This window comes from Ochotona curzoniae, unplaced genomic scaffold (genome assembly GCF_017591425.1).
Source record: "Ochotona curzoniae isolate NIBS_2020 unplaced genomic scaffold, NIBS_Ocur_1.0 contig_1014, whole genome shotgun sequence".
Lineage (NCBI taxonomy): Eukaryota > Metazoa > Chordata > Mammalia > Lagomorpha > Ochotonidae > Ochotona > Ochotona curzoniae.
Window position 1 is genome coordinate 27642005 of NW_024464920.1, and position 23796 is coordinate 27665800.

General features: G+C 40.1%; 2 protein-coding genes across 2 annotated transcripts in view; both read left to right on the plus strand.

Annotated features, from left to right (window-relative positions):
* The window catches only part of PTPRR (protein tyrosine phosphatase receptor type R), a 184391-nt gene extending 161519 nt beyond the window's left edge, over positions 1-22872 (plus strand). The window contains exons 12-13 of the mRNA XM_040990059.1: positions 3327-3440; positions 21684-22872. Coding sequence (XP_040845993.1) covers positions 3327-3440; positions 21684-21777 — 208 coding nt within the window. The 3' untranslated portion in view covers positions 21778-22872. The remainder of the gene's footprint in view (positions 1-3326; positions 3441-21683) is intronic.
* Positions 22873-23543: 671 nt separating this feature from the next.
* Positions 23544-23796, plus strand: part of PTPRB (protein tyrosine phosphatase receptor type B) — a 106568-nt gene continuing 106315 nt past the window's right edge. Inside the window, exon 1 of the mRNA XM_040990070.1 lies at positions 23544-23598. Within this exon, the coding sequence (XP_040846004.1) occupies positions 23544-23598 (55 nt within the window). The remainder of the gene's footprint in view (positions 23599-23796) is intronic.

Consider the following 23796-nt stretch of genomic DNA (forward strand, 5'->3'; position numbering starts at 1 on the left):
ATTACGAGTGTGTCTTGAAATTACCACTGATTTTTCTTTTTGTTTTGTGGTTGTAGTTGTTGTGTCAGAATTGCAATGCGAAACCTACTTAGATTGTATTGATAACATTTACTACTATGTAAAGTTGGGTGAAAAGTAGTCAAGTATTTTAGGAGTTAACTCATGAAAAAGCAGATGGAAACAAGTTTATGTAGTGGGAGGTGGGCAAATGGTAGTCCAAAAGGAAAACAGAGTGCTCTTCCCAGAACATACGGTACCAGAGTGAAGCTCATACGGACAGTAGATGTCCTGCAATTGATAATCTTTCCACCTCCTTTTCCTTTTAGTGTAAGGGAAAACATACTTTTTTAAAAGGTATTTTAAACATTATTGATATGACCAGTCTACTCTCCTATTTCAGTCTATTTTATCAACCTTATTTATGTTGCTTGGTTTAACCTTACAACAGCTTTTTGATAATGCAATAATAAAACTATGCCTTTGTGTTGTAATTCTAGATTCTTTTTTTAAAGTCTGTGGTTTAAGAGTAAAATTTACCCAAAGGTGTCACTATCCAATTTTCAGCATTAGGCCTTATCCTATACGTAGCTGGACCCCATGGGCAAACAATCTAATTGGTTCCCACCCAAAATCATTAAATGCCCAGGATGTCTAAACTGATGTAGCCACTTCCCCTGTAAAAGTAACTCCCCTTCTGATTACTATTTCTAAGAATGAAGTGATCATTTTTCCAGTAATTTAGCATCCAATGTTGACAGTTATCTTTGGCTTTTCTTTCAATTCTAGCCTCAATATCTAATCAGTCACCGGATTGGCTTTCCCTTCAAAGCTGCTCCATAATCGCTGCTTCCTGTCCTACCACACTAGTTCACGTCCTTATGACCTCATTCATGGCCTTTAGAAATCGTTGACTAATTGCACACATGTGCCTTGTTCCCCTATGCCCTCACTGCCTGCGCTGTAGACTTCCCTCTCATATTGTTCCCAAACCTCCTTTTGTTTTATGGAATCCCTCCTCCAAACTTACCAGTGATTTCTCATTGTCTAAAGCAAAAGTTCTTGACCTTGAGTCTATACATAACTACAGGAATCAGTGAATGTCTTGAAATCATTTAAACAAACTTGAGTACCTAAACTGATGTGGATTTTTCTGGAGAGCAAATATTCTTAATTTTCGTCTAATTCTTTTTTAAAAAATTATTTAATTAACACAAAAAAAGAGTATAGAATATCAAGTCCAAAATTCTTAGCTTTCCATATAAAAACCTAACGTAAATGGCCAGCATTGTGGTGCAATGGGTAAAGATGCTGTCTGCAATGCAACATCCCACAACAGCTCCAGTTTGAGTCCCAGCTTCTTGCCACTGTGCCTGAGAAGGCAGCTGAAGACGACCCAAGTACTTGGGTTTCTCCCACCCACATAGGAGACAAATACTAGGTTTGAGGCTCCTGGCTTCGACCTGGCCCAGTACCTGCCATTGTAGCAAATTAGGGATTGAGCCAGTAGATAAAGATCTCTCTCTCTAATTCTAACTCTACCTTCCAGACAAATAAAAAAAAAATTTTTTTTGAATGTAAGATACCTTCTCAGTCTTATTTCCCACTATTCCACTAAAGTACTTCTCTTTAGGCCATGTGACTTTATTTATTTGTCACAAAGCATATATTCCTTTTCACATCAATCTTTTCCTCTTACCATTTCATTACTCAAAATAGTCTCTTATTCATGCTAGCCAAATGCTTACCATTCTTATCCTGTTTTAGTGAAACAAACTCTTTCTAGACACTTCAATTAAAAAGAATTCATTCCTTTAAATTTCTGTTCTTGTATTCAATAGAAAGCAAGTGCCAAATGTGAGAAATAAATGTTATTTGAGCACCAAGAGAGGAGTAATTAATTCCTACCCTGAAGAACTTCTAAAAATTGGGATAATATTAAACTGGATTCTCAAAAAGTGATCAATGTTTGTTGTAGTTTTTAAATGATGGGGAAGACATCCAGAATGAGAAAATATCAATCACAGAGAAAATTGGAAAACAACAAGCTGTTTTTGCAACAAAACTGGGGAACAATGGCATATCAGATGCAAGGAAGACTGCAAAAAGACATAAAGTTTGAAAGTTAATCATATGCAAACTTTGTAAGGCCATGATAGAAAGTGTAGCTTTTACATTTTAATTAATAGGCGACATCTACAACTTTTGAGTAGGGAATAAAATTACTAAATCATCAGAAAGATGAGTCTAGCTGCTGTTTTGATAATGAATTAGTCAAAGACTTGAGATATGGAAATCATAATGATACCATTGCTAACCATAAAGGAAAGAGGTGCTGAAATGTGAACACAGGCCATAAAAAGGAAATCATGGATCCCAGAAACTCAACAGAGATGAAAAACAGAAGAATTGGACACAGATTGGATGTGGGAAGTGAGAGAGGGGGAGATGCTGAAGATGGCTCTGAAATGTCTAGGCTGAAAAAATTGTGGCTGGCGGGTAATGCCATTGAGGGAAAAGATAGCTAATTTTGTTGGAAATACATTGGATTTAGATGCATCAAGGAAGTGCAAAATAGGCAAGCAAGAGTTTCAGCAAGGTGATGGAATGCCAATCTAGAGTTTAGGAGAATCTGAGGGAGTTTAGAGATGGATTTCAGAGGATTTATGTAAAGACCATTGACAGTTGAAATTATAGAGAGAAAGACAGCGTGTGTGATGCGTAGGCTTATTTCAGGCACACTGCCGGAGGTGGGAGAGGGGCCTTGGGACCCTTCCAGCAGACAGTGTGTCTGCTCAATTATCATTTCTGCATGAATGACCCAGAAATGTGTGCCTATTGCCATATCTCTCAGCATCAGCATAGCTAGCCCAAACTCCTCCCTCAAGTCCTTCCCTCTTCCAGAATTCTCCTTGCCTCAGTAACTGCCAGTTTTCCCACTCCCCATGACTAAGCATCTTTTTCTTTTTACTTTGTTATTCTCCAACTCCCGTCTACCAAAATCCTATTTATGACGCAACTAAATCTTTTTCCTCCCTCCCCCTAGCTACACCTTCCCTAAATTCAAGCCCTGTTTTCTTGAGCAATTACTGCTCACTACTCTTTCCACTCCCCCACCTCCTGCCACCCCACTCATCCTAGTACTTACAACTAAATGAAAAATGTATTTTAAGCACAGAGCCAGGTTTGCAATATTCCATACATAAGTGCGAGTTATTAGTATTGTTATTAGCCTAAACTATGTTTCAAATAAAGAAAAACCACTCTTTTTAAAAGTTTGATTGTTGTTGGTTCCCCCTGCCTTTTGATTCTTTTTCTTTTCTTTTCAGTGCAGGGATTGGTAGAACAGGGTGTTTCATTGCTACATCCATTGGCTGTCAACAGCTGAAAAAAGAAGGTGTTGTGGATGCGCTGAGCATTGTCTGCCAGCTTCGCATGGACAGGTAAGGGTCATGGACATTTCCCAACAGCCTTGTCAGTCACTAGCCACTCTGAATGATTCAGCTTCATAAGGGCTCAGAGGCCTTAAATCTCTATAGAGATGGCTACATGACACCTACTAGCCACAGCATCCCAAAGCCATTGAAGAAGGTATCAGATGCAACGCCAACCATCAAGAATCCCAAACTCTAAGGTCATTTCCCATCCCTAACACCAAGTATTTGTGGCGCCTTACATCCCTCTTCCTTTATATATACTCTACATTTTCATTAGACTTAATATAATTGTTCACTTCAGGGTTTAAAATAAGGTGTATGTCCTGACACCAAGTCTTTCTATAAAGACACTTTTACAAAGTACTATCAAATGCACACAACAGTACTTAGCATCCTAATTATTTCTAAGTATTCAGTAATATTAAGTCTGTCCACATTGTTGTACAACCACCTCCAGAATTTGTTCATCTTGCAAAGCTGTGTGCTCCTCTTTCCTTCATCGGCCTAGCCTTGGGAACTACCTGTCTACTTTCTCTCTCTGTGAATATCACCGTTCTAGGTACCTTTTAAATGGAATTGTATAGTATTTTACCTTTGATTGGCTTCTTTTATTTAGCATCATATCTTTAAGGTTTATTTCTGTTGTAGCATCTATTAGAATTTGCCTCTTTTTGAGGGTGAGTAATATTCCATTGTATGTATATGCCACATTTTGTTTTGCTTATGCATCTACTGAAGTCGGTTGGCTTTCCTCCACCTTTTGGCTGCTGTGCCTAATATTACAAATGAGCATGAGTGTGCTCCTACTTTCAGTTCCTTCCTCAACACTGGACTTGCTGAATCACACATTAATTATATTCTTACCATTTTGAGGAGCTCTCATATTGTTTTTCACAGCAGCCGTATCATTTCACATTCTCATCAATAATGCACAGGGGTTCCAAATTCTCCACTTCCTCAAGGACATTTTTTCCCTGCTTCTTTTTTTTCATGATAGCCATTCTAATGGATTTGAAGTGGAGAGATTTCCTTGTATTAATGATTTTGCTCCAAAATTAAGCCTAATTGAGTCAATGGAGAGTAGAACCAGTGGTGGAGAAATTCCACAGATGGTCTTGGAGAGCAGGGACATAAGGTGAGGTGAGCAGCCAGTAGCTTAGCTCAGCAAATCTCTGGGAATCCATGGAGGGAGAGTTTTCTCAAAAGATAGAAATGCAGTCTCCTCTTTGCCAATGGTATATTTTCCATGAGCCTCTCCCTGTGAAGGCCAAAGTTTGAGAATAGTACCAAACCCCATACGTAGGCTGATACATATGCACACATGATAAAGTTTATAAATTAGGTACAGGAAAAGATGAAAAAAATCTCAGGCCAAAACAGAAAAATTATAACAATACACTATAATGGAGCTGTTTACAACTTATACATTCTTTCTGTATCTTTCCATTTACTATTTTCAGACTGTGATTAAGCACAGGGAACTGAAACCCAGGGAAAGTGAAACTGAAGATTAACAGGTGATGGTTGTGCTGGATTCTTTTCTTTCAAACAGTACATGTTCACGAATCACATCCCACGCCCCAAGTGTCATTCTGGATGCTGCAAATATAGCATTAAACATTGTGAGTGGTGTTTCTGCTCTCTTAGAGTTGATACGCAAAAATGAGAAAAATAGTAAGCAAGCAAAGAAGTAAATAAGATCACTTTAGACAGAATTAAATGCAATGAGAGTCACAGGGGCAGAGACTCTTGAACTAGAGTCCTAAGATCTACAGTTTTCTAAAAGTATAACTATATAGTCATCTTGTTTTTTTAAAAAAAGACTGATTTATTTTTACTTGAAAGGCAGATTTAAAGAGAGAAAGATGGGGGAAGGAGAGAAAATCTTCCATCTGCTGGTTCACTCCCAGGAGATTCTTTCCATTCTCCCACATGGGCCATCTTCCACTGCTTTCCCGGGCCATAAGCAAGAAGCCACATTGAAAGTGGAGCAGCCAGGACTTGAACCACCATGTCCATATGGAATGCTGACTTTGCAAGAAGATTGGCCTGTGGGTCTCCATGCTGGCCCCTGTATGATTATCTTATAAGATCCATTCAACACATATTTATTGAGCAGCTTCTATGTGTTCCATCCTACATCTCAAAAAAAGAGATTGTTTTGAAAATCCAATGAGTTAACATAAACAATGTAAGGCACTTAGAACAGGGACTGACACTAAATATCAAACTGTCATTACACTAACTCTTGTAAGTCTATCATTGCTCTTTTTTCACTCTTTTTGACTGGTTCCTTAGAGATGATTTATTGCAAGGATTAAGATGTTGGGTTCTGGAGAAAAGTGTCTTGGACTTGAGTTTTGGCCCCCACGATTTTCAATCCATGCATCTCTGGGTGAGTGACTGACTTCTTCATGCCTGAGTTTTCTCATTTGGAAAATGGATGAAGAGTAGTATGTATTTCCTGTTTTTGAAAATATTAAGAGAGATACTCCGAAGCACTGACATGTAATAAGCATTTGATCAAGTTCAGCTTTTAGGATCAATATAAAGAGCAAATAAAACACCCATCTGTAAACTAGAGGTAGTAACATATACTTTTCCTGAGTTGTAGTAGTATTCAAATATGATTGGACCTATGATGTCCTTAGTATCACACTTACTTCACATTGCCTACTCTCCCTTTATCCTCTCTACTCCTCCTTTCCACAATTCACATGTAACTGTTTCCAAAAGATCAGTTCTGATTATCTGTTTCCTTTCTTATAAACGCCACATGCCCCTTAAATTCACTTGCCTTCCAACCAGTACAGTCAACCTCACCTGTAAGTAGGATTCAGATTTTGGAGCCCATGTCCCCCGGTCAAGCCCAGAGCTGCTGCCCCCCTGACCTTGTTCTCTGCTCCTATCACCAAAGGTGCAGCAGGGCTTTTGACATGCCCCCAGGAATTCTAGTCTACACCCTCGAGTCCCCCACCTCCTGCTTTCTGATGACAGAACTCCAGGAACATCAGATATCTGCAGGCATCTAAACTGACTCTGAAACAAGTCAGCCTCCAACACCACCTATCCCAAACCTGTTTGGAACAACAGGCTAACAAGCAGGCTTGACTTGCTCATCTTCCTGACTGTCTTTGATTCTTGCTTACTCTCCCTGTCATCTCATACTTTTCCCACAGCTTTGGATCCTGACCTCCACTGTGGGTTCTACTTCCACAATCATAACACCCAAACCAACCTACCAAATTGTCCTCTGGTTTTAAATAGAATCATGAAGGCTTGTTTTTAAAGCCTATCACAATGCCTTCTTTATCTTCTCCTTCCTTCCTAAAGCACATGATCACACATTTTAGCCTTGGCCTTCCAGCATCGTTAAGGTCTTCCCACAGGGATTGTCTTTTTCCTCTTGATCAGGCCTTCAACACACATCCAATTTCTCTGCAGATCTTAAGCCTGTAGACTTGTTAAACCCTGGACTTGAAACTCTGCCAAGATGTGTATCAAAAGCCCTGTAACTGATTTATTCATCAGGCCCTCTTCTATATGAATGCCTTTCTGGGCAGCTGCTGCTTTTGTTTGTGGAATACATCCTTTCCTTGGAAGGCCTTTCTTTGCCTTCTTTACGTCACAGTTTCGGCAGAGAATTTCCCTTACTTCTTGTTCCAATTCTTCAGCTTTTCCCAATTGCATATCATGTTCAGAATGCCCAGCTGACTGCTGCCATTGACTAGGTCCCTCAACTTGTTACCTACAGAAAATAATCTGACCTCAGGAGCCCACATGGTTAGCGGTGTGCTGTTCTTTGTGTGTTCATAACTTCTCAGACTCTGTCCCCAAATTCTTCCAGTCAGTTCTGAATCTGTCTTCACACTTTCCAGAACTCACGCTTGTACACACAAACATGTTTAATCATGGCTTCTCCACCATGATTTTCAAAGGCCTTTGACTCTTTGAACACTCACACACACACAGACACACACACACACACACACACACACACACACACACACACACACGTAGAAAAGAAAGTATTCCTTGGCCTCGATTTCCTCCGTCTTATTTCTTAAAATGAGGCAACAAAAAACTCAAGACGTTGGATAACTTACCCAAGATTCCATAGCTTACTGTGGTAAATAATAATGATTCTCTGGTTTCTCATCAGATTGAATAATAATAATTTAAAAAATGAATGCAACTGCAATCCAAAACTTCTAATTTCTAACTCAAAAAGGATGAATCTTACAGGTAAATGTAAACAGGCTCATGAAATTGTTTTTCATAAAGTTGATGAAACCATGTATCTTAGACAATGCCCTACCAACTTAAAAAGTACAACATCACACTGAAATGTGTAAAAGAACTTTTAATATCAATGAGAGCTATTTTATGAATGAATGAAATGACATGGTATGCAGTTACTTTAAGAGAAAGGACACAGAAAAAATGCCTCCTCCTGAAATCTATCAGTGGAGAAAACCTAGAAAGTCCATGCCTAATAAATATCCAAGATATTTCTACTGAAAAGCCAATCTTTGACTAAAAGAATCATCCCTGAAGCTCATCTCATACCAGAGATCCTGAGCACAACCCTAGATCCACTTCCAATTTCAACTTCCTACTAGTGCATATCCTGGAATGGAGCAGGTGGTAATGTAAGTTCTTGAATCCCTGCCACTCTCATAGGAGACCCAGAGTGTGTTCTGGGTTCCTGGTTTCCACCTGTCCCGCTCTGGCTGTTGAAACCATTTGAGTGTCGATCAGCATGTGGTGACTAGAGCCTACTGCTGACGGGGCTGGTAGACCAGCACTGAATGCTGAGTAGATGAGTAACCTGAAGAAGGAGCAGAATTGCTCCAGCTTGGGACATCTTGGTTAGGATCAGCTACTTCACTTGCAAGGCTCCATGCAGAGTTTCATGTGCAAAAATGATGTTCAGTGTTCAGGCAATGGGAGCAAAGAATGAGCCCAGGTACAGCATTGATTTCAGCACACAGGAAGCGGGGCTGCTTGACTGTGCAGGTCACATGAGTGTGAAACCATCACTGTTTGAGATTGTTTTTTGGATGTCTTTATCAGTGAGCCTGAGTCCTACATCCCGTTTCCCAAGATCTCCACTCAGGATGGTATTCCTGAATCATATACAGATTCAGTCACTCAACAAGCATGACTAAACACCAGCTACTGAACATGCGTCGGGATATCCGAGTGTAGAAAGATGAGCTTCTTAGGACGAATGCAGTGGCTCAACAAGCTAATCCCCTGTCCACCAGCACCAGCTCCCATTCATGTCCTGGCTGCTCCACTTCCCATCCAGCTCCCTGTTTGTGGCCTGGGAAAGCAGCAGAGGATGGCACAAGTCCTTATGCCTCAGCACCTGTGTGGGAGACCTGGAAGAGGCTCTTGGCTCCTGGTTTCAGATCAGCTCAGCTGAGGCCATTGCAGGCCATTTGGGGGAGTGAACCAGTGGATGGAGGATCTCTCTCTCTCTCTCTTTCCAATAAAAATAAATCTTTAAAAAAAGGAAAGATGGGTTACCTAATATATATCTCCAGATGTTGCCCTAAGGCGTAGTCTAATTAACAATCATGTGTTGGGAGTCTGCTAAGTGCCAGACCTTCTCAGCTAGTATGAAGGATAATGTCAAGAGCTGAAAACCCACCCCTACAGTACCATTTAACTTTCATTGACATGATCACATAAAACTTTCCTCAAAAACTATCTAAGTGGAAGGAAAAGGAGTTATAATGATAAACTTCCCTCTCACGAAGTTTGGTGATGGAGCATGGGAGTGGGCTGATAATTTAGAGTGAGAAGATGCCACTAAAAATGGGAAAAGAGATGGGGGTGGCACGGTGATGTATCACACTGATCCTCCTCCTGCAATGTGAGCATCCCAGTGTCTCAGCTTCACTTCTGATCCAGCTCCTTGCTTATAGCCCAAGAAAGCAGCAAGGCATGGCTTAAGTCCTCGGGTCCTGGTACCCACATGGAAGACCGAGAAGAAGCTCTTGGCTCCCAGATTTGGATCTGCTCGGCCCCTGAAGCCATTGGGGTGTGGATGGAAGATCTATCTGTGTGTGTTTCTCCTTCTCTCTGAGTAATTCTTCCTTTCAAATAAAATAACAACAACAGCAACAACGATAATAGAATGGGAAGGAGAAGGGTGGAACCAGTGAATGGAGAACGTACAGCTAAGAACAGTAGGCAGAGGAAATATAGAACCAAGGCAACAGACAGTTGACGATCTGTGCTCAGCAGAGTGACAGTGCCCCAGGTCTGCTCAGTTCTTTCCTGCTTTGTTGAACAATGACTTCTAGCCAAGCCTGCACACCACACATCGTTTAATAGTCTGCTGAGAAGCCCAGGCATGGCTCACAGCAAAGAAAAAGAGAAAGAAATGATATGGATCCTTGAAATGGGACTGGTTCATGGCTGGTCAGTCAAAAAGTTGAACATTGGGCAGGATCAAAATCGTGATTCTTTTTTTATATATATACAGTGGCTGATCATTATTATACAGCTTGACAAGAATGGATAATTTGTGCTCAAATTGAAAATAGTCTCCATTTTAGCAATAAACTGATGGCCTGGTTTAGAGATGAGTGTGTAATGCTGAATGGATGTTTCCACTGTAACAACAATGACAAAGCCATTTGGTGGATTCCTCGTTCTCTGGCAAGACATTATTTTTATTGGCCATAGGGAAGCTTCTATTAATAGTTCACATTGTAGGTTCGTGATTCTGTGATTCTCCTTTAAATAATATGTTTGGGCCTATTTTGAGCTTAAAAATGATTTTTTTTTTCTCTAAATGGGAGTTCAAATTCAGGGCAAGGCTCCCATGCATGTCTTATTTAGAAGAATTTCTAAAAATCATCTCCTCATTTTTACTGCATTTATTTCTAATTAAAAGATGAGTGGATGTGGAGGCATTTGGGCTGAGCCCTGTCCCGTGGAATGGACAGCAGCCACTAGAACCTGAACAGCCAAAACATTTCCATACCGAACAGCAAGTAACTTGAGACTTAACCTGGCTCTAATTTTCTGTATGACTCCTTTACCACACTAGGCTTCTTCAAAAAAATAAAAAATAGTTGGAGTATATCAGTGGTCCCCAAACTCTTCTTGTAGGAGGACCCCTTTATTGTTTAGTGAAGCATTTTGCTGACTTCCACTTGCTCTTAAATTGATTTTCATTCTGCTACTCACAACAGCGCCTATATGTCTGAAAATCAGGGAGTTATAATGTACACATTTGGTCTACTGAAAACGTGGGGAGGCCAGGTTAACCTGTGAACCCCTTTAAAAAGATGCAGTTGCCATTCCAGCCTTCAGGAATGGGGAAACAGCCATCCTTTTAGATTTGCTCTCTATGGGATTTTGGACCTTTGTGTGCAGAACAGCGTGATGACAATAACAGCCCTAACATTTCCTTGAGCACCTGCTTGGAAAGGGCTGATTTTGAAAAATTGGGCCTCAGGAGCAGTGTACAAGTTTTCGTTCTTGCTGGAATGTCCAGAGTGAAAAAGGGTTGATTGCATATTAAAGAATGCATAATAATTGTTGACTTTATTTTTTGAACAGGATAAATGAAACATCTAATTTTTCTCAAGCTTGACTAAATTCTAATCTTTTTTGATTCTCAAAAGGTTGCTATTTCCTGGTGCGGGGAATCTGAGTGGGATAAACAGAAGATTAAGAGAGGAGGGCCACAATCCAATAGTGCCATTACCCTGAATGACGGTAGTAGAATGAGCAATGACACTGAACCAAGGCTACAAAAACCAAGGAAAGTTATCTGTTTCTGATTATTTTAGTTTAGACTACTTATTAGTAGAATCTGACTATGGTGAATACTACCAACATTCTTTTGACATATAAAATTCTAGAAGGGTATACTTTGCTCAATCATATTTTTTTCTACCAACAACAATTTGCCATAGATACATGAGTCAACAATTAAAAAAAAAGATAAAAGGAGGGATCCGTAGCATTAGCACTAGATAGAGCACAATAATCATTTCTTAGAAAGTCCTTCTACCTCGTGCTTTAAACTTATAATCTCAATATTGCTAAATTGTGACTATATTGCTTAATTAAGAATTCCAGTTGCTCTTTAGCTAAATTAACCAGCTTTCACTGAAGGTAGCACCTGCTACAAAAGAACCAGTAGGGCCCTGCAGGATGGCTCAGTGTCTAAATTCTCACCCTGTATTCACTGGGCTCCCGTATGGGCACTGGTTCCTGTCCTGGATACTCCACTTCCCTTCCAGCTCCCTGCCTGTGGCCTGGGAAAACAGTAGAGTTGACCCAAGTCCATAGGACCCTGTACCCACATGGGAGACCTGGAGGAGGCTCCTGGCTCCTGGCTTCAAATCGGCTCAGCTCCAGCTGAGCCATCAGACAGATGACCTTTGTCTTTCCTCTCTGTAGATCTGCCTTTCCAATAAAGTAAATAAATAAATCTGGAAAAAAAAGGACTAGGAATATGAAACATGAGATGTTGAGATGTTTATTTTTTAAAAAAAAGGACGCAATAGACTTGTGTATGCCAGTGTTTTTCAGTGTGACATAGCAACAGAAAATCATTTACACAATGAGCATAAGAGACGCACCTGTCCTTTTTTAAAATGTCATAATAATCTATAGTTAGAAACAACCCCAGGAAACTTGGAAAATGCCTCAAAAATGTTACAGGAGGATGACTAAGAACCTGTATGTGATCATCAGAAGATATCTTAGGGTAGGGATCATGTGCGGTTGGGAATTACCTAATTGGGTTACTTTATACTATATACATGTGCTGAAAGATCGTAATGTACCCCATAAAAAAGTACAGATATGTATGTTGATTTAAAAATTTAATTTGAAAGAAGACATCTCCACAGGAAGGAGACCCGTATGTTAAATTGCAGGTCGCCCCTCGGGTGACTTCTTCCTGTGTCTGTTTTAATCCCTTTGGCATCCCAGAACACCAGAAGAGTTTGAAAACAGAATTTGGAAAAGGAGACAGATGGACTCTCTGGTTTCAAGGATTTTTTTTCTCTGTCTTTTTTCCCCCTTTGGCCAGAAGATGGAATTAATCTGTGTACTTGTCTGGTTTGAGACAAGCAGCTCTGTTGTAGTTTATGTACATCCTAACCTTGAGGTCTCTCAATTGGATTGGCACCCAAAGGTTTCACCTGTGGCTTTCCAGACAGGAAAGAAAAATGTTAGTAGTGTGCGTGATGTCCTTGTTTAAAGGTTTCTATTAGTCACATAAGTTGGATGCTTCTATTTTCTTCCTAACTATAACAGCCTTGGAGCAAGAGTCTGTAACATGCCATCTATTTTTCAGGGATTTTTCTCATAACTTTCTCTGTGTTAGAGAGGTTTTCCATTCACTGGTTCACTCCCCACGGCCACAATGATTAGGGCTGGGCTGTGCCAAAGCCAGGAGCCAGGAGCTCCTTCCAGGTCCCCTACATGTGTACAGGAGCCCAGACACTGTGGGTTACCTTCCCACAGGTTTTGCTAGGCTATTAGGGATAGGAAGTAGAGCAACCTAGACACCAGCTGACACCCATATGGGATCCAATATCACAGGAAGTAGTTTATCCACTTTGTCACAATGCTTTCACTGATATATATATATATTGTTTTACAATTTTAAACAATGAAATCGTGATGTGTTTAAAATTCTTCAAAGCCACAAACAGTCTTCACATAATTGTCTTTGCCTACACATTACACACTAGGCCTGAAATCTTCTTTGATCGTAGAAGAGCAATATCAAAATTTGCAAATTGGGGATCAGTGGCTTGTAAGAGAATTCTGGGGGAACAAAGTAGGACATTTTTCAAAAATGCTGTTTGAATTTTATTTATTTATTTGAGAGGGAGACAGAGGAAGAGAGAGAGAGAGAAAACAAGTAGCTGCCCTTGACCAGTTAAGATGCCAGGTTGGCTCCTCTATTCCCTAGTAGGAGGACTCCCAGTGAAACAGTTAAACTTACCTTTACACTACGATACTGCATTTTCTTTTATCTTTATTTGTACCTACAATTACATAAATAATAGCAGATGTATGTACTCAAACAGCAGAATGTTCAACTTGTAACTGTTGCTAAAGGACTATACTACTGTAATAATATGGAAGAAAAGCAGGGGATGGGAAAATAGGAAGAGAGAAAGGGGAAGGCAAGGGAGAATTCCCTACAACTGCAAAAATTGTATCATGGAAAATAACAAAATAATTTTCCTGAAAAGATGGCAGCTTGGGCTTGACACTTGCTTCTAGCTCCTGACTCAGACGTCCGGCTGCTGCAGATTCTGAGAGGTGGCAATGACGGCTGAGTGCCTGGACCCCTTCACCCACCTGGGAGACCCGGGAGACCTCCTGTCTTCTGCCTTCAGCACTTGGTGCAGGCATTCAGGGAGTGAACCAGCAAATAGAAGATAGCCCTGTCTCACCCTACCACTTTCAATTACATGAAAATAAAAAATACTTTTTAAAATTACAGTAAGAAAGCATTGCATCATTTTTCTTCAAAGTATATGCAAGAATGTTTCCCCTTCTAACTTACAATTTTACAGATAAAATGTACATCCAAAAATAGTTCCTGGGTTTGGACGGCTGAGGTTTCTTTTCTGTCCAACAAAATATTTTGCGATGTTGTTTACAAAACATTTGCACCAAGCATTTTTTAAAAACATTAAAATTACTTCTATTCCCATGTTAGCAAAATCCAGTTTGCATATACCTGCTATTTCTAATGTCTTGTGCAACAGCCGACCATAACATCTAGGGTAACATCAGAGTGCTTTAAAAAGGAAATGAAGGACAAAGCGGAAACCTTTGTTCTGGGCAAACGGCAAAGTTTATAACAATTACGTGGAAACTAAGTTATGACTTTGGGCACACTTCTGTATAGATACTTGATTCTTCTTTTAAAAATTTAAACTATTATTTCATTTTAATTGTGATTTAAATATATATATATATATATGAGAGCCAGCTACCTCACAATTGTATTCACTGTTAATATTTTGCCCCCCCCCCCTTTTTAAGAGCAAGAACATTGAATATAACTAAATCCTCCCTCACCAGTTTCTTCTCCCTACTCGGAGATAGCCACTATCTTCCAGTGGCTGCCTCTTATTCCTATGGCTATATATATATATTTTTTTTTTTTTAAGATTTCTTCATTTATTTAAAAGACAGAATTACAAAGAGTAAAAGAAAGAGAAAGAGAGAGAGAGATGTTCCTTCTGCTGGTTCACTCCCTAAATGACTACAATGGCTGGAACTGGACTAGTCCAAAACTAGGAGCCAGGAGCTTCTTCCAGGTCTCCATGGAGGTGGCAGGGGTTCAAGGTTTTGAACCATGATGTTTCCCAGAAACATTTGCAGAGAGCTGCAGCAACTGGAGCTTAAATAGGAGCCTGTATGGAAATGCTGAAAACTCAGATGACAGCTTTATGTGCTATGCCACAGCCTCACCTGTAGTTCTTCTATTTTTTATGGAATATGTCCTTGTATATGAGACAAATCTCCAGAAAGTTCATGGAAACTGTATATCATGAGAGAGCTGTGCATAAACTTGGAAGATTTTTTACACCAAAAATAAACTCATCTTTTAATTTTAAATACCAAAAATAAGTTCATCTTTTAATTTTTGGGTTTTTCCAAACAAAAAGTGCATTGTCTATGTGCAAAACCTACTTAAAATGATTTCAAAGATAAAATGTCCACTTGGCATAATTTTGTCAACTGTAACCTTATTGTTTCCCTATTTGTCTGTTAATACTAGTTTCATTCTTATTTGTAATACTACAAATAATCACAAATTTGTAAAACTTCCAAATAATCACAAAGATCCCTGTAACTAGTGAATTTCAAATATCTTTTGAAGATCCTGAATTCGGGACTTTTGTTTTACGTATTTTAAGGCTACTTGGAGACAAAGCCCTCAAAACAGGTATGACTTTCTATGGCATGTTTGTTTTTGAGACCCTAACACAAAGTCCTCTTTGTAAAATAGATTGTGCCTATTGAATCTTCGAAGTAGTTGCCACAACAACCTTATATTTCTGCCCGGCCAGAGGTTAACTGAGTGCTAATCTGAGTGTTCAGGAGAAACTGACCTTTTTTCGGGAGGGCGCTATAAAACCGGAGATGGCATCTGGTCTGTTGGATTTCATTCCTTACACCTGTGTTGGAGAAAGTTGTCTGTGTTCAAGATACCCATTCCGAATCAGCACATTTATGTGCAAGTCTCCCTCCTCGCCCGGACATCTGCCTGAGGACCTGGGAAAATCTGTGCTGGAGAGTCGGACACAGCTGATCGCTGGACCCGAATGAGAACCACAGACGTTCGCCTCCCTTGACTCATGCCCAAGCCTTCGGAGCTTTACCCATGAGGCCCATTAGCATCCACACCTTTTGTTCTAAATTTACTGTACCAAACTTTACCAAAAGCATTCCAGATTTGAAAATAATACAACGCAAAGGAGCCTGAGTCCCATTGTTAGCCCAGCAGTGAGTCACCACTGCAGAATTTCTTCTGTCTACTGATTAGACCGGATGCGGGCAGGGTGGTGCAGCAGGAAAAGCTGTTGCTCTCGGCATGTGTGAGTTAATAGTCACAAAAGGTCACAATTTTAACATGTTAAAAACCGAATCACGATCCTGTGCATCTGCAGCTTGGGGTGTGTGCTTGTGTGTGTGTTTTGTTTTGTTTATTTTTTCAAACAGACTCTCCTGGCAGCAGAGGGGAAAATACTACTTTTCCCTTTCTTCTAACCTGAGTTTATTCCCAGCTGACACAGCTACGTGCTTCCGTGCATGGAGACTGAGATGGCATTGATTTTTGTGTTTGACAGGGCTCTCGTGATGCCGACAGACTATGTCTGGATCCTCCATAGCCTGGCCACATGCAGAATTCCTTATTTTGTGACCATGACCATGTTTCCAATGAAGGGAATTACCTTCTTCCTCAGCATTGGATGGAACTGAAATAGGACCAACCAGTAACTGATCATCCAGACCAAGGCACTGCTGAGAGTAAAAACCTGGTTCAATCAATAATCACACCAGGGCAAGAGAACTGAATCAATGCTGTTCCAGGCAAATGAGAATGTAATCAGCCTAGCTATGCTGTCACCTAAGTGCTTGGGAAGAGAACAATGCAGCATTTATTTAGTGCTCACTAACGGACAGCTTCCACGTTAAATAATTAGTAATTTATCTCCTTTGAACCATGCCAGGGTTGAAGCCTTATTAGGGAAACAGCTGCTCACTAGACCAGTGATGTTCAAATGTTTCTGCGCACAATGGAAAACTTTTTGAAAACAAAATCTTCCATAAAACACCAAACACAAAAAAAAAAAAAAAACAAATTTTTTTTAAAAAGTTAAGAAAAAAAAATGTAACTGCTGGAGTGAAAGCTAGGGTTAAGAGCTGGTCCCTTGAGCTCCACCAACTCCTCTGTCCTGCCAGAGACCCTTGGGAACCGCTATGGATGCTGAGCCCTGAATATGCTCGTATTTATTCAGTCCTCACAGCCTAGCGATGTTTGTCAATGCTGTCATTCTAAAGTGAAGAAAGCCACACTGGGAAAGATGAAGTGACTTGGCTAAGATCATGTAGCTGGGGTCAACAGCGAGGATTCAGATTGGATCCAATCCCTCTAGTTGCTGCCCCATCAGCTTGCCTCCATGGTAGCTGTCTTCAAGGCTGCCCAATATTCAGAGACAAGCTTGCTGCTTTCCCTCTACACTCGCCTAACCTGGGCAGTCCTCAGCAAGGCTCGTCCTTAGCCCTCCAAGAACTTCAAGACGTTGCTGGAGAGCTCCTAACCAATCCTGTATGACCAGATAGTATCAAGGGGACACAATAATAGCTAAGTTTATAGTATTGCGGCGACACAATAGTAGCTAAGTTAATGGTATTGCCATGTGCTTGGCTATGTGATAAGCACTTCAAGCAGGTTATCCTATTCATGTCTCACAATAATGTTAGGATGTTTGTATTATTTTCATCTCGTATTTTTCAGATGAGAATACTGAGCACTGTACAGGTTCTATACTAAGGGGAAAAGGCAGGTAAAATGTACAAACAAATTTTATCTTGACAACCAATATGATGTTCTCACATTGTACCACTGGTCACTGTGAGCCCATTTGGAAATGAATGTGATTCCACAGCCTTCTGAGTCCTTTCAAACCCACTGCTGCTCTCACAGCTAACTGGAGCCCTCTTGGTACTTTATTTGCTCTATGGTTGGATCAATTCAACTATCAATGCTCAGTGTCAAGGCCTCATGTGATATACATCACCAAGAAAACAGATCAGTACCTAAAGAGAATTTAAGTGGGAACTGTGATTTTAATCTTGAGCAATGATGACAACCTACCGCATTCTATCTGTCTGGTGGTGGTTCGGCCATTTTTGGTAACCATAGACCTATTCATTTGAACCACCAGCCTGATTACCATGGGCATCTTTAAAAAGTTTAAACTTGGTTGTCTATAAATTATCGAAGATCAAGTTGAAGTTAGATGATGCCTTTTAAAGTAATGGCAGAGCTTGCCTGTTTGTTAAGTTTCTGAACCAGCTTGGATTAGGTACACTGCATGAATGACATAGAGCCAGATTTCAACAAATGCATGGAGCCCTGTCTGACCAGAGCATTGCCTTGGGGCTAGATCAAAGCTCCTTGGAGAATGAATTACTACAGAACTCTGTTGGTGTTCCCTAATTTATCTTTGTTCACTTCCTTCACAAATATGTTTTGTTTGCAGACACTAGTTTCTTGAGTAATTTTTAGTATAGCCAATCTATTAAAAGACAGTATTTGCCTCATAGCATAATAAAATCTATAGGGCAGTCCTAGACTTGAACGGAGCACTATGTATACCCAATGTGCATGAGTTTCTGGATAAGTTTCTGGATGTGAACCAGCCTCTACTCAATGCATTCTGGGATTCCCTTTGTTCTCCCTCAGCCCTGAGTTTTTCTATTTTCACATGACATGAAAATAGTGTGACCTAAGTAACCTGCTTAACAGGTATTCTTCAATTACCTAGTTGGCAATAATTTTAGATTAGATAATATATAACATGATATCAAATTAATTATGATAAAGACCCTAACTTCTCCCTATCATTTGCTATAATTTTTATAAACAAATTCCCTAGTAGTAAGGCATTCTTTTCCCTGTCTTTTTCTATTATTCTTATAAACAACTTACACAAATACTAAACATCTGGAAGACACAATGCTGGACGTGAGAAGTAGAAGATTAATATATTGAATGGTAGAAATAGTAATTCCATACACAACCCAAGAAAAATGATGTTAAAACTAGGGAGATGAAATGAACAGAAATACATAGAACAACTCTGCATTTAGCCACAAAAAACGGATAAAGCTGTAATGTTCACACTCGAAATATCCTGCCGACTTTTTAAATAACTTGCACCTTTACTCATTATCTTGAAAATCTTGGTGGGTAGCAGACACCATGTAGGCACTGTGGACCTTCCCACGAAGGCCCCTACACATATGAGTTCAATGGTATATAATATTTAGCTCAAAGGAGAAAATTAGCCTGCTGATCAGATCTCAGCAGAATAGACGGCACACTCTAAGAACAAAATAGTCTGCAGAAGGAGGCTAGTTTTGTGACTGACAGGGAAACCGGGCTGCACAGAAATACTGATTGGTCACAGGATGTTTAGTCTAGAGAAGAAAAGATTGTGAGACTTTGATGGTTGCTTTCCAGCATTTAGAAACTATTGTGTGACTACAAGAGGAGCCTTCGGACTTTTTTGGTTTATTTGAGTTGAATCAGGGGGATAAACTTTAGAGAGGGCCAGACTTCATTCTGATGTCTTCAAACGTTTTTCTGCCAACCTCAGAAAAGGCTGCCTGTAGCAGCACCTTTCCCCAGAGCCTTCCATCAGAAGCCAGTGAACCATCCGTCATATCTGGGAAAGCTGTATCTCATTGATGCACGGACTGAATGATCTCTGAGGATGCTTCTGATGCCAATCCTTCCCAAATTCAGTGGGAAGTAACAGAATTTTTTAGATATCTTCCTAAAGCCTTCAGATCATCAAAAACTTTGCCAGCCCACAACTAACATATTTGCTTCTTCACTTCCCCTATCATTTCCCCACTTACCAGCTGAAATAAACTTGACTGAGTTCATAGAATATTATGATAAGCATTCCAACTTAGGGTGAAACAGTTACTAAAAATCCAAACCTAAGCTGTATTTCCATTGATGCACCAATTGTACATGTAAATATAAGTGCTGAAAAGAACATACCAAAAAAGAAAGGAAAATCTTTGCCTTAGAGTAAAGGGTTACAGGAAGTCCACAGGTCAGAGCATAGGAGACCCCACACAGCGTCTACGGCTCAGCAGGGTAGCCATGACCCCCAGGTTCGGGACGACACCAAGAGAAGGGAGGCACTTCTAACCTCTCAGAAGCTGCGCTGATGGTCACTATAGCTGTCTCTCCAGGGTTCATGTCCAAGGCAACATCTTCTGCACACCTGCTATGTTTTTGTGCGTGCCCACGTGTCACCATCAGTCACTAATCATAATGCTAACTGTAATCGCATCCCCTGTTGGCCATTTCTGTTGTCAGCTTCTGACCAGCAAGCACTCTGGTCAGAAAGTAGTCTTCACTACAAAGGAATAATTACTTCTTAGGTAACAGGCCCATGGAATATCCTTGTCAACAAGTTGTTGTCCACCAAAAGTATGAGTTTACCTTTTTCTTCTTGCTAAATGCATCATTTTGGCATCATGTGGAACCTGCCTGAAACATCACTGTTTGGAAGGGTGAAGTGTTATAGATTTAATATTTATGGTGGATAACAAGTAAACAGACACAAGGCCAATCTTAGACTAGAAATCATATTGCAGAGGTATATATCATATTTTAAAGCTGATTCTCTTATGTGCTCTGAAAATTATTTTGAATGGTACTAACAACCAAGAGGAAAATTGGCCAAAACATAGACTAAACTATGACGTAGAGTTAGTGGTGTGATTGCAGAGTTAAGAGACCTTCCAGGACTCCAAGTTGGTACTAATCGTGAGGTTGCTATTCCCTGAACAGGATAAATTGGTTACATTCATGTCTGATGACTTGACCAAACTAAAGAATTCTAATTACAAAGGAGCAAATTGTGATCTAAGCATTGTATATAAGGAAATATCATGAGAAGCGTCATTTTTTCTCATGAGAGCAGTTGCCTACTAAGTTGATGACAAAGAGGATGCTCAGCAGCCAGTGGTGATAATGGACAAAACAAAAGGGAGCAACAACAACAAAAGCAGGAGCCAGTTCCCCTTTTCCAGCTGATTTAAAGACCCACCCACTATTATGTTTGGATACCCATCACACCCAAGGCTTGAGTTTCCATAGCACACTGGAGAACATTCCTGGGTAGACTTTTATTGTACTTGTAGAAATGGCAACATTTCACAACTGACTTTTGTTCAGATAACTTACTTTAATTGACTTTAATAAAAATATATAAACATAAGGTAAATGACAGGCCCAGTACAATAGCGTAGTGGTTAAAGTCCTCGCCTTAGGACCCTGCACCCACATGGGAGACTTGTAAGAGCTCCTGGCTCCTGGCTTCGGACTGGCACAGCACCATCCATTGCGGTCACTTGGGGAGTAAACCATCCGACAGAAGATCTTCCTATCTCTCCTCCTGTCTGTATATCCGCCTTTACAATAAAAATAAATAAATATTTAAAACCAAAATAAAGATGACTGGTAAGGCACTTAAGAAATACTACTACTACTCTAGCTACGTTGAATTTGTTTAAGCCTCACTACTACCTTAGAGTAGATATATCCTTTTCCTGGTTTACCAAAAAAGGAAACAAAGTCACAGAGATCCTTAAGGAGCATTCTCAAGGCCACACCAGTAAGAATTGGCAAAGGAAGTATTTAGACTCAGTTTGGCTAGTTACAAAGTCTGATATTTAATCATAGAGCTATTATCACCTCCCCATTCATCAAGTGCTTGTAGTATGTACCAGGCATGGTTTTAAACCCTTATTGTATATGTTGACATATTAAATTATTGAGATATTTGTAGGAGAGATAACAAGGGACTCTAGGTCAATTTCTGTGTGTTTTTGGCATAACATCCTGACTTAAACATCGTCTCTATGCTACTGGAGATTCTAGGATGTTAGCACAAGATTACTTCATTCTGTTTTCCTTTGCAGGGGTGGAATGGTCCAAACCAGTGAGCAGTATGAATTTGTTCATCATGCGCTGTGCCTGTACGAGAGCAGACTTTCAGCAGAAACCGTCCAGTGATTCACTACAGACTTAGCAGACCACCAAGCTCCTTGGGTAATGAATCAAATGACCCAACTGAGACTACTGTAAGGAGTTTCCTGCCACGGAAGGAAGGCAAGGCTCTCCAGCCAGACCTCTGGATCATGGAAGATTTGGCAATACACTCAAAGATTGCCAGCCCTTTGTGTATATGAATGCAATTGTAAGCATCCTTCTCGTGTTTCTGAAGGCCCTATGCTGATTGGAGGTATGAGCTATTTCTCGCACAGTGTAAGGCAGACCTTGTTTTGTCTATATTGACTGCACACAAGACATATGTGTGTAGTATTCAGTGATCTGTGTCATCGGGTGATGACTGAAAGAGCTGCTAAAGAAATTATTATTGTGTGTTTAGATGCTTTAATGTTTGCAAAGTCTGTCTTGTGAATGGACTGTCAGCTAAACAAACTATTCCTGTTTTAAGTGCTATTACCTTTCTCAGTTACCAGAATCTTGCTGCTGAAGTTGCAAGTGATTAATAATGAATTTTTAACAAGTAAGTTTTTGTTTTCGAAAAAGAAATCAAAAGCAGTAACTATTTTATATGAAGATGTATCTTGATAATATTACCTACTACATGTGTATTTACAATACCTCCTGTCACTTACAGAGCACAATGATTGTCATCGGGTGTTTATGTATTTACTCTCTATTATTGAGCATAGAGATAGCTCCTGCCCCCAGAACACTACACAGTGTATTTCTGCATCATGAGTTATTTTACTTTAAAGGGAAAAACAAATTTGTAGCAAACATGAAGTATCAAGAGTTTTCCATCCTTGTCTCTCTTTTACTAAGAATGGATTTTTGAATATGTCAACCACCTGGACTCTCTCTCCCAGTCGAAGGCAGATGTCTTTGGGGATGATGTAATCTCCTATTTCCAGAAGCTCCTCCTAAGGACGCTGCCCTGTAGATGCTGAAATTTCTGAAAGGTTTTAATCCTCCAGAAACAAAGTTCAGATAACTACACTCAGCAAACACTAGATGTTCTGCTCAAATATGAATTTTTATTGCAGCAATGTTGACTTTCTTTCATACTGCCAATAAACTACTCTTAATACAACATATTGAGTAAAGTGTATTCTTTTCCCCTCCCCCTGCTGCCATTTGGAGAGAAACCATCAGTGGTTTGGGGAAGCCTAAAGTAGACAGTGTGATAGGTTTAATTTTAGTTTCTGAGTCTCCATAGTAGAGATGACTATCTCAAAATACAATAGTGTCATCACTTGGGAGATATTGATGTCAAAGTGGCATCATCATGTGGTTTTCCTTGACAGACTCTCAGCATACCATCATCCACATGGTATATGTTTATGTCTTTATATCACATGTCACAGACCCTCAGAAACTGCACGCTTTGAGTTCATTCATCAGGATCACATCACCCGGAGAGATGTCACGTTGTGGTTACCCTCCTTTACAATTCCTTCTTCCCTCTTGAGGTTAAGGAGCAGTCAAGAGCCAAGCAGACAGCAGGTGAACATGTTACGAGGTTGAATCTGCTCCTAAAGGTTGGTTCTACATTTTAAAAAACGAAAGAAAATTGTGATCCCTTCTTTCTAAGGAAACAGACAAAAGGACACTGGTGTAAAACTTCCCCAAACAATTCAATTGGAGGAAGTGCTCGTCACTGACTTTTCCCCCCACCATGAAGGCACATTTCCTTCCTAGCCTTTGCTTCTCTTATCTGGGAGAAATTTTTTTTTCCCCCAAACGAAGCATGAACCGTTGTTAAGTGGAAAATGGAGGCTGAATTTTACATGGCGATTCTTAGCTGCTTCATCTTCGGGAACTTGGGTGAGTTTCCTGAGGGTTTTTCCCACATCTAGCCCAGGAAGAGTCCTCAGCCTTAGAAAAGTATCCAGAAAAAAAAAAAAAATGCAGCCATGGAGCCAGATCTCCATGACAATTTAGCCAAAGCCGAGAGGGGGAAATCAAAGGAGCCAGCTGTGCCCAAACTGCCGAGATTTCTCTCCTAAAGAAAATAAACGCTGC